This window comes from Lampetra planeri, chromosome 1 (genome assembly GCF_965212315.1).
Source record: "Lampetra planeri chromosome 1, kcLamPlan1.2.h2, whole genome shotgun sequence".
In the NCBI taxonomy this organism is placed as follows: Eukaryota; Metazoa; Chordata; class Hyperoartia; order Petromyzontiformes; family Petromyzontidae; genus Lampetra; species Lampetra planeri.
In genome coordinates, this window is record NC_136107.1 from 20,499,547 (window position 1) to 20,511,814 (window position 12,268).

General features: G+C 42.5%; 1 protein-coding gene across 1 annotated transcript in view; it reads right to left on the minus strand.

Annotated features, from left to right (window-relative positions):
- Window positions 1–6,301: 6,301 nt before the first annotated feature.
- Window positions 6,302–12,268, minus strand: part of LOC144719968 (sodium channel protein type 2 subunit alpha-like) — a 46,713-nt gene continuing 40,746 nt past the window's right edge. The window contains exons 23-26 of the mRNA XM_078596353.1: window positions 11,914–12,052; window positions 11,326–11,426; window positions 9,933–10,203; window positions 6,302–8,020 (exon numbers count right to left, since the gene is read on the minus strand). Of these exons, the coding sequence (XP_078452479.1) occupies window positions 6,822–8,020; window positions 9,933–10,203; window positions 11,326–11,426; window positions 11,914–12,052 (1,710 nt within the window). The 3' untranslated portion in view covers window positions 6,302–6,821. The remainder of the gene's footprint in view (window positions 8,021–9,932; window positions 10,204–11,325; window positions 11,427–11,913; window positions 12,053–12,268) is intronic.

Sequence of the window (12,268 nt, forward strand, 5' to 3'; positions counted from 1 at the left end):
CTATAAGGCAGTGAGTACCATGGCACCATCCTTCGTGGACAAGCTTGATATAGTTGATATCATTCATCAAATACATTCAACCATTTGGCCTTGCAGCTAAACACAGACGCACACGGTGTGGTTTACTTGCGGTCAGCCAGTGGCAGCTCTTCATAAAATTAACAGGCAATGTCATCTTCTTACAGCAACCACTCGCTTACATGATTAAAAGATAAAGGTGCAGCCCTGATATTTCTTGCTCACACCACTCCTGGCGAAAGGAGCTGCGCGAGTGGGAGCTCTAGAGAGAGCCACTGGAGAGGCAATTTGTTCCTTCTCTTCCACAGAGATCTTGGAACAATTTGAAGTTCCAACAATATTCTCTGTCACACTTGATCTGTCGATTGACTTTGGTCTACCCATTTGGTCCTGGGTGGACAGGTGGAGGAGTTTGAAGGATTTACGTTCTTCAATGTTTCAACTGCCATGCCAGGGCATGAAATCGAACCAATGACCTCTGAATTGCAAGTGCAGAGTGATAACCATTACACCATGGCACCATTCCAAGATAATGTAAATTGATGAGAAATGCAGCTGCCAAATTCACCACGAGGCATCTGCTGGGCTTAAGTGAACGGATTAACACTGCTTCACCGTACAGATTCTAAGACAAGCACTAGGCATGTAAGAATGTATCCATTCATTGATTAAAATGTATTATTAACGTTCCAGATACGTGCGTCAAATTGCACGTGTGGAAATCGATTATATACCATTCCTCTAAATTATACACAAATTATATTTCAATGTTCAATTTAGGATTACGGAGCAAACTAAACTGTGCAAATGAGACAGAAACAAATAGGAACACAAACCAGACGACAATAAGACACAAATTCCACCCCATTAATTAAATGACCCAAAATTCTGAAAAAGACTCAAATAGGCTAGAGGGATGGGGGGGGGGGGAGAATTGCATTTGCCTGGGCAAACAATCTTTATGGAAGACATTTGAAGAAAATAACCGTCAGAATGCAAGCAAGTAAAAAAACATTTTCAAATGAAGTGCAATTTTATTCAACAAAAACGCACCATTCTGACAGAAGATAATATGGCGGTAATAATAATAATAATAGTGTAACATTCTATGCAGTGCTTGCAACACAGTACGCAATACAATGTGTTAACACATCCAAAGCATTACCATCCAACAGACTTGTCATTAGATGGCGTTGCTGCATGCTTCGCATTAAATGTGTTTGACAACCATTAGGGGCATTAATGATTTAAGTGAATTTTAAATGCACATAAAAAGCCCATATCCCACATGACCTTTGTCTGCACGAAAACAACATGGAAGGTGGCTTGGAATGTAAATAAATTAATTTATTCCAGCGTTCAAGGACAGTATTGTCCCATGCCAGCCTGTAGCATTGCTAACTGCCATTCTCATCTCGCTACATATTCGAGGATGCCAAACATTCTCAGCGAGAAAATCCACATTTTCTGGATAAATCCGATGAACAACCTTTTTTTCCCTCAAATTGTTTTACCAGTGTATTTCTTCGAGTTTTAAACCCTGGCTTTTTTGGATCAAAATACCATGACAAAATGCACATCGTATCTGCGAAGTATTGTATTATGACTGCAGGTATTGCGGTCTATGCAAACATGACTCCTTGTAAAAAGGTGTCAGTTTTGTTGCCAGATAGAAGGGTAAAAAAACAATTATCATATTTTTACTGGCAAATGAGGTTCCCATAGTGTAGATGCTTGCCCCGAACTCTCATACTCTATGGTGCATTGTCTTTGAGTTGTGCGCCTTTTGGCGTCATCTGGTCCAACCCATGTGAGACTAGACTCTAAGGAAAGCTGTCTCGGGTGTGGACCAATCAACTTCAAGGACAGTGCACATTATCCGAGTTATGTCTTTTTGTTTGTATTATGACTGCAGGTATTGCGGTCTATGCAAACATGACTCCTTGTAAAAAGGTGTCAGTTTTGTTGCCAGATATAAGGGTAAAAAAACAATTATCAAAATAAACGTGAACTGAAAATCACATTGCAGGGTTGTAATGATGCATCGACTTAACACTCGAGTCCTAAAGCCATTAATGCCTGCATCGAATCGCGTGTGTAAATATCAATATTTCACGACTGCACTAGCGCGTGTGTGTGGTATGTAATTGGATTTCCGTGACCTCTGCAGCTGCTACACTCACCATAACGTTAAACTGAAATGTGATTATTAAATTCAATCACAACCCCGAACCATGACAATTCATCGAACTGCCTGCGGGGAGCAGGTGGGAGATAAATCCCTACACGCCGACGAGATAAAACAATTAACTTGTTTACGAAGGAAAGCCTCATTGAGGCTCAAGACCGTTTAGTAGGAGGCTCCTGCCATGTGTATGCAGTAGGGGGGTGATGTTGCGATCATGCCAAATGAGTAATTTGCAATAAAAAAAAAGTTGCATTGTGATTTTTTTTTAGCTATGGGAGGAAACCAGAGAACCTGGAGGAGACCCATACAGAAAAGGGGAAGAACATACAAACTCGACACAAAAAGGGACCCGAGTCAGGAATTGAATCCAGGCACTTTTTGCTGCGAGATGTCAGTGTAACCACTGCACCACCCTGCTGCATGTGTTACACAGTGTGGAGTGGGAGTGTAGCGGTTCGCGCGATGCGCAATGAACCCCCGCGACCCAGGTTCGTAACCCACTCACGGCCAACACCAGTGATGAATATCTGAACTGTACTGGGCCTCCCCTAGGTCGACTCGACCGCGAAAACATCACCACTGGGGAGACAAAGGTGGTCGGGCATGATGCTGGCCACCGACCCCTTCGTGTACCGTGCCGGTCTTCATAGATGCTTGCTGACAACACTTGCCCCAACAGTCTTTTAAGGCTATACGGAGGATCTTTGTATTTGTCTGTGTTTATTGTCCATAAATACATGTACAAACATTCAGTGCTATGAACATGTTGCACGTAAATGAACAGATATGAAGGATCATCAGGGAAAGTAGTTGCAAATTCCCTGTGCCAGGTGTTTGTGGATTGTAGGGTTACTGTGAATAAGCTGACGATATAAGTACTCATTAATTATGTTTCTCTCTTGGCCTGTGTCTCTAGTGAAACCAGGAGCACACAGCTCCACCTCAAACTGCTGGAGTCCAGCCATTAACCCCAATTAATTATATACCAAGAGCTGTCATGCAATGGCACTTTAAGCACATTATTTTATTTGATTTTTTTTTAAATGAGGCCAACATTTTTTTGTTTCAGATTTATCCAAAAGTAAAACGTCATGAAAAAGTCACATGTTGCATCACATCAGTGATTTTTCTCACCAAATGTGTCAGCATGAAGAACCGTTAAATAATTAACGTGTCGAAAAAAATCTAGATCGGAAACATACCTTCCACAGATATCTATCCACCACTGCAAGCATCTTACCCGCACCAATCGGGTACACAAAGGGGATTTTTATTCATTTATTAGAAACACTGTGTCCTGCATTGCAACTTTGGGCATATGGGAGGAAGCTGAAGTATCAGACAAAAACTCACACGTACAAAGGGATGCAACTAAAATCTCCACATTGTTTAAGAACCGAATGCTGTACTTCCATCATCTGGCGACCTCGCAACGCAAACCTACAACACCTGATACTGATAGGAACCTCCTAGTTACACCAGCCCACAGGGGATTATTGTGTCCGTCCGTCCATCGTGCAGGGAGTGGCTGGGTGGGGAGGGAGGGGCTGGGTGGGGAGGGGAGGGTGGGGAGGGGCTGGATGGGGAGGGGCTGGTCACCCCGTGGTGCCCTTATAAAACTCAACGTTTAACCTACTCACGCCGGCTTGTGCCTCCCATCCAATGACTAACCAGGCTCAACGGTGCTTAGCTTGTGTAACAGACTGTTCTCACACAGGACATGGAAGCATTTTACATCGAGTAGGTAGAGAAGGCAACAAACAACAGGCATTCACATAAAAATGAAACAATTATTTTCCACTAACTTGGTTGTTTATAATGACCAAATTATCTTAACTATGCTATTTGGCGATATTAACCACTATCAATAAATAAGTGGTGTCACCAAAGGAGAGAACAGGTTTTTTGAAAAGCCACTGCGTGCTCAGTGTGAGTTATCTACTCTGTATTAAGGCTTGAGAAACTATATTGGCTACATAGGATGCGAAAGAAGTTCAACATACATACATACAAATATACCCCACAAGATCCATCAGGCCATTGTATAACTGCATCACTGATCTAAGATCTGTTACACAGGGTGGCTGAGTTTAACACATCGGCTTTCGCGACCAATTTTATTTATCATAAAGGTTTTTGGGTTAGATCGCGTTATTTATAAATGTGTCGCAACCCTCCACCACCCGACACGGCCAGAAATCAGAGGTGGCGGAGGGGTGGGTGAGGGGGTTATTGTAATTATATAATAGATTAGTAATCAGTTAATTGTTATAATTAGTAATTAGTTGTAGATTAGTAATGAGTTTTAATGTGTATTATTTAATAACTGAACCCAAACACTATACCCAATCATGTGCAGAAATCAGAGGTGGCGGAGGTGGCGAGTTATTGTAATTATATAATAGATATAATCTGCACATGATTGGGTATAGTGTTTCGGTTCAGTTATTAAATAATACACATTACAACTATTACTAATCTACAACTGATTACTAATCATAACAAGTAACTGATTCCTAATCTATTATATAATTACAATAACCCCCCTCTCCGCCTCTGATCTCTGCATCTGATTGGGTTAAATGATGACGTCACCCTGCTGCTCTATTTAAGACCGGGAGCAGGTGGATGGCTTGACCATTCTGGCAAATTGCACGATGATGCTGGATGTAATTACCAGCGAAACATCGTACTCAAACATTTTAAATGTTGTGGATTCACTCTTCAACACACCGGTGGGCTAAAGTAGTGAACTATTTGTCTTTTGTCAACAATTAAGCCGTGTAGGGTGGCTTAATTGTGTAGTATTGTGTTTTCTTTCAATGCCCTGGTTAAGGTAACAAGCAAAAGAGACCTACAAAAACAAGTAGATAGCTAAAAAGCTTAAAACTATTCGTTAAAAAAAACACAATTGGCTAGAGATGTGAAACAACAATATAATTGATTTATTTCCCTGTATATGTTACTTGCGAATGACGCTCTTCCTGGTCTCTTTGAGCTCTCACCTGGGTCAATAACCATGAACTCGCCTCTAGACAGTGCCGTATTGTTTGGTTGCAAGAAAAAAAACCCCAAAAAAATCATTTGCTCAGGTTTGTGAAGCAGCGATCCAAAGTACAAAACTATGAAGATAACCACCCCCTGATGGAATGCAGCAATGTTGGCAGTTGCGCTAAGGCTCAATAGCCTGGATCTTTGGTTTTGACTTTGGCAAGCAACAACAGAAAATGCAGACGTTGTGAAACGGGCACCCCATCAGCCCATGGGGCCACTCCCGTGCGCGCTCAAATTTGATGATTGCAGCAAAACGGTCCTCGCAATTTTTTTACAGAACGTAAAATGTGGAATACATTTAAAAACATAGGCACTCAAAGAGAGGAGATACAGATCCGAGGAAAAAAATCCCAGAATCCAAATAATTATTTAAGGACATTTAGATATATATTTTTTGTAAAAAAAGGAGACCTTTATATATTCCTATAGAAAAAAAAAATATCCCAACAGTCATTGTGTCGTGGAACTCCGTTAGACAATGCCGAGCCACACTGACGCGACCGACGGATGGATAACAACATCAAAACGTGTAAAGTTACGGTCTTGTCTCTCACCACCCCATTCAGCCATAGGACGTGAACCCATTCGGCCTCGTGATGAACATCTTCGCTCGTGAAGCCAACGTAGAGCTCTTCTGGTGAATTACAGTGCGAGAGCCGTTCTATCATTCAGCAAAATAAATATCTGGCTGCTTGCTGCTCTTCTTTATACGCTAAAGAATGTTCGGCATCTGCGCTGCAAAAGGCTTGGCCATGCAACAACAGTCGCGTTGCTCCTTTATGAGTTCCATTCACTTTGATGCAAAAAAAAGTTATCATAGCACTTAAAGCAACAGCAATAGAGTCTGGGAAGGGTTTTCAGACTGTTTCATAAATATTAATTATAATATATGTTTTATCCGCTTTATGGCGCTGTATATTATGTTTAGGAACTTAGAAAATTACCGAAGGAATCCTTTTTGTGTGTTATTTATTGTATACTGTTTATAGCTTATATACAAATAACATGCATAACACACCTTTGAAAAATATGCCCTTTGCATATATATATACCATGCATATTTACTGGAAGTATGCAATTTGTCTTGACATGCCATGCTCATGGCTGTGCTTTTATCTGAATTATGGAAATGGATACACAAGTGCTTCAAATAAATATTTCACGTGGTTAATGTATTATTTGGCAAATTTCTATTATTTTGGCATTACCAAACAGAATATGAATTTAAGTTAGACGCTTTTAGAGGTGAAGGATTTCAGGAAAGGTTTCATACACGTAAAAAAAGTCTCTGGTAATATTTAAATAATTTTAGACGTTTCTCGCAATGGAACGATATTTACTTTGTTATTTTCTCTGCAATGCCGCTAATGTTTATTTTGAGCTTTGTAATAATGTGGTCGATCTGCTTCTCGTCTGCTGTATCCCCAGTTAATATGTACGTATAACCTTTAATGCAAACATGTCTTTCAATCACACTTGACATTGAGAGCCCTTTTCTGAGGTCCCACTCACGGAACAAGGAGACCCAGCCTCAACGAGTGGCGCAAAAAAAAAAATCCCTTCACGAAAGTTTCCCATCATGGTCAGCACAATTCACATCCGCACATACAATGTTATCTCCTGACGAGAAAGAAGGCAGTGTAACGATAATCTTCACCTTCTCGTTGCCCGTATTGCCGACGTAATCTTGCGGGGCGTTGATGATTGGGGCGACGGCGGTTGCGCCAGCGGTGGCGGCAGCGGCGGCGGGCACCATCATCCCGTCGGAACCGCCGGCCCTGGCCCAGCTGGAACCTCTCTGCAGTGTGGGCGAGGTACTTCTGTTGGTGAGCCGGTTCCTGAACGCGCGCTGGATCTTGATGGCCGCCAGCTCCTCCTGCCAGCGCCGGAGTGTGCTCGAGGTGGGTGCGAGCGTGCCATTACCGGCGGAGCCGCTATCCATGAAGCGCTCCTCCATCTGCAGGCGCATCGCGTCCATGCCTTCGCCCTCCCCCAGCACGCGCTTAGTGAGCGCGAACAGAACCTCTAGGCAGTGGATGCGGTCACCGGCCACGATGGGCAGGTCGAGGGCGGCGATCGCCAGATGGTTGGGTTTGGGCACGCGCAGCGGGTCATCCAGAGAGTCCAAAAAGATGGAGAGATTTTTGTAGGCTATGAACTGCGTCACCGTGGGATCGAACTTGCCCCACACCTCGTAGAAGGCCTCGAAGTCGTCCTCGCTCAGGGGCTCGGCGCTCTCCTGCGTGGCGATGGCGAAGTTCTCGAGGATGACGGCGATGTACATGTTGACGACGATGAGGAAGGAGATGATGATGTAGCTGACGTAGAACGCCACGCCGAAGGAAGTGTTGCCACAGTTGCTCTCGACCGACGTGCCCGGGTGCTTAAAGGAGCGGTCGCAGTTGAGCGGGAACGTCGGCGCCAGCAGCCCGTCCCAGCCGGCCGACGTCGTGATCTGGAAGAGGCAAAGCATGGCCCCGCCGAACGTCTCGAAATTGAACATGTCGTTGATGCCGGCCTTGTGCTGCAGGTATCCGAAGTTGGACATGCCGAAGATGGAGAAGATGTACATGACGAGGAAGAGGAGCAGGCCGATGTTGAAGAGCGCCGGCAGCGACATGAGCAGCGCCAGCAGGAGGGTGCGGATCCCCTGTGCGCCGCGGACCAGACGGAGCACGCGCCCGATCCGGGCGAGCCGAACCACGCGGATGAGCGTGGGCTCAAAGAAAAAATTCTTCATGGTCTCAGCAAGCCCCATTCCTGAAAGGGTGACCCCCAACACAAAACACATCGCAGCTGTGTATACGAGATGACTGGTCGGGAGGCATTCACTCACTTGCCGTCAGCTTCGGTGTGAAACCGGTCAAAAAAAGGGTGCTGGAAAAGTGAGTAATTAAACGTGTGATGCTTCTACTCAGTACCCTTCAAACCTCCAGATAAAAAGTTTAATTGGTGTACACTTTAAAAAACAGAAAGTTCAACAATTTAACCCCCATTTGTGTTGTTTACCTTGGGGGGGAGTTGATGGTCTAAGCAGACTTTCAACCAAGATTAAAGAGTACAAACTTCCAGATTCTCATTCAGGTGCTGTGCTGTTGCCAGAATTTGTACTCCGTGTTGAAGTGAAATGTTGCTTCATTGGCGCAATTGATACATGACGCAGGGTAAAATATTTGAATGACATTTGATTGTATTATCATCCAAGACGTTGAACAGTTTATTCTAACTGAATCACAATGTAGGACTTGTTGTTTTGATTTTGTGCCAAAGCACGACCAATTCAGGTTTCCCACTCCCTTCCTGCCCTCCCCCAAGAAATTAATGGCACCTCATACTTAATTTACATCATCACATTGCTCAGAATGCAAAATGAGACGAGGAAAATGTTAACTACTTTCAAAGAGTCGATGAGCAGGGCACATTACAACCACAGTGATTCCTGTGGTTGTAATGTGACATAGAAAGAAAATAAATTAAATAATAGAATACGACGTTTCGATTGCAACACAAGCAATCGTCATCAGGTAGAACTAAATTTAAGAGAAAGACAAAACACAGACACGGAGACACAAAGACAGACACACAAGCAGAGAAATACAACACAGAGACACACAGAGAGACTTTACCGAAAGACCCAAAGAGTAATTCCTGCAGTCACGAAAGCTTCAAATCACAGTGATTCCATTATGGATACGTTGGTAAGTGGCAGATCACTAAATTGCAAGACGCGGTCTCCACTTGGTGTGGAGTGCATGGTGATCGGTCGGTACATTAGCACTGACTGGTGATTACGAGGACGATTAGATTATCCTCAAAGCACAAAAGAGACGATGTCAAACACCCAAGGGCTCTTTGAGCCACACAAAACACTCTATAGACATTTTACTGCCATTTCCGTTGCATTGACATTTTAAAGTGATAACAGCAATGATGTATAGCCTTTTTGTGTTTGCAGTGCGAGTTATTTTGACAACTTCATAACGCTCGTCATTGAAGGCCGGTGAGACGGCGAGTTTGGGTGGGGTGGCCAGGACCGTTGAATAGGAAATTTGCGCTCAGGCTTTGTATCAGCGATACAGAACTCCATTACAGATTGTGTTACGAAACGGTGACAATTGGAGTCTGCATAACCAAATCGTAATCCATTTCCTTTGTTGGAAAACATATAAGAAAAGCGTTTTAACCACAATAGAATCAATTGCTTTAAATGTAAAGTGCAGTTGTGACGTGTGAAGGAATGCAACAGATGTTTTTGGGGCCTTTTTATGATTGCTCATCACAATTTACAACTGGATGACGTTCCAAAAAAAACTAACGGAAATAGCTCTATCAAAAACACTTGATAGCGTGCGAACATTGAGGTCAACCGTTGCCAATTGTGCAACCTTATAATCTTCCAAATTAATTGGTACACGTCGAGCAATTAAAGAGGAGAGGATATATCATATAAACTGGTTTAATTCACAGCTACTGCTGTGCAAATCAATCCCGTTCTCGTGGTCTACATTTCAGTCTTCACCCAAGGCCGACCAAATCAATTTCTCCATCTGAAGGTTTTTTTTTTTTCTTGGCAATGCATTGCAGCGTCTCACAACATTAGCGTCCGATTGTCGTAAATAATACATCGTACACGGGAGAAAAAAAACTCAAAAGAGGCCAACCATCTCCTCACCCACAAAGGACATGACGATGACGACAATGTCAAAAATGTTCCACGCAAACTTGAAGTAGTATTGTCGCAGGGCGAAGAGCTTGAGCAGGCACTCGGCGCTGAACATCGCGATGAAGATGATGTTGATGTAGTGGAGGGCGTTCTCCATTTCCTTGCTCTGGCTGTCGGTCTCGATCATCATGACCAGCATATTAAGGCAAATGAGCGCCATGATGGTCACGTCGAAGGCCTGGGTGCCCACCAGGTCGTAGGCAAGATTTTGTAGCTTATTCTGCACGCCAAATCGACACCACACGAAACGGGAGCATTCATGTTTAATGATTTGTCCCCGCTGTTCTGTTTTTTTTTAATATTATCTCTGTTACAATAAGGAATATTCCTGGTCAATGACCAGATCGGGTGTCACCAATCCAAGTGTAGTTTGAACCCCATTCTGGCAAATACACTAGAAAAAAATAATTCATATTTAAATTATAAACTCTTTTTTGGGAAGAAAAAATAACACAGCTGTCATTACAAATATGTTGACGCATTGAGCGAGTATATCTTTAAAAAATAATAAGTGTATGCAGAAAGGTGTCGTGGATGCATCCTTGCGAGCGACTGGAGTTCAGTAAATACATCTGCATTCAATAGCTTTCGCAAATACTGGAATGTTATCGTAAATGAGCCTCACATTTAGCGTTGGCGCCTACTAATGAAAGGTAGCAGACCTTTGCAGCCAATAATTACTTGGCCAGCCCTGCCCAGACTCCCAGAACTATTTGAAAATTACTCATGATGATAAAATCATTCGACAGCTTCTGACACCTATCAAAGTAAATAACTGGAACATTTGTGGGAGCCGTTTGTTTTTATTTGCATTGTTCTGAAGTATTTTTTCTCATTAAAATGTAACAGTTTATGGAGAACCATTAACTTTCCTCAGGAGCAGCAGAGTGCAAATCGCATGTCAGAGAAGATACCATGGGCTAAGACACAAGTGATCCTCCTGGTGTCTCAGTTAATCTGTCACTTCACCAGACAACCAGAGAGTGCTCTTAAGCTGTGCAAGCACACACCGATAGCACACACCTGGCACGGGAAGGCAGCAACAAGCAATAACTGTAAATGAACAGAATTTTATTTTTTTACATTTGAACATCGCAAACTATTTAAGAACAGTTGTATTTGTCTCAGATGAGGACCTATTAGATGTGTGGCCCATAGGGATTTGAACCAATATATGCCTCTTCGACTGTGAGATTGAAACCGGGACCCAAACACCCCCTTTTCAGAGAAATGCACAATAATTACATTCACCAAAAGCTCGTGCGCGCTAATGAGAAGCCCACCAACCGTTTCACTGGGTTAAAGAGTGAGATCCAAGGCCCTGGAGGAGACTGGTACTTACATGCGGCCTAGGCACAGGCTTTTGTGGTTTCTTTGAGCGGAGTTTCTTCATTGCACTGTGGAATTTCCTTTGTTCTTCTGTCAAGAATATATCTTCCCCTCCTATGTAATGCATCAAAATATATGGCATTCATGTTTTGCATTTAACTCTCCTCTCACTGTAATTGACAAACATGTGAATCTGCCTACTGTGATTTTAGTCAAATTAATAACATAACAGAAATATGAACTAATGACTTGTGAAAATAAAATGAAGAATACTGTGTCATTATGTAAATACAGTTGTAAATTGGTCCACTTAAAACTGAAAGTGTGAATGTAATATGGCGGGTTTTAAATAACAACATGTATTATATGTAATGTTCTAAATGAATAGTGGATTTAATGCTTGGAGTAGTAAATGCAGCTTTTCACATTACTTATAATTCATGGAATTCAGCGGTCATTAAATATTTCCAGTAACCATAAAAATCCCCAAATCGACCACAAGTCTGGTGAGTCTAGCATGCACGCAAAGCAAAACATTCATGTTCAACATATGGAAATGTGAATGTTGATGTTTGTGGAAGAAAACAAGATGCGAAGATACCTATCTTTTTCTTTTGCTGGTTGAAGTTATCAATGATGACACCAATGAAAAGGTTGAGGATGAAAAATGCTCCAAAAGTAATGAAGAAAACAAAGAAACCGTAACTGTATTTGTTTTCCTCAAACTTAGGCTGTTCATCGTACTGTGCGAAACGAGACATTGAGATCAAGGTTATAAAATGCTGCACTGCCAGTTACCACATATCAACAAACATATAAATGAACCTTATGGCGGGACCCCGGGGTTCCCATAGGCCCCGGCTCTCGCATAAACATTATATTATAATGTAAACAAAAAAATTGCTCTTTTTCAACAATGGGTTTGAAGGATGGTGGCAAGTGTTGTCTTTGTTAAA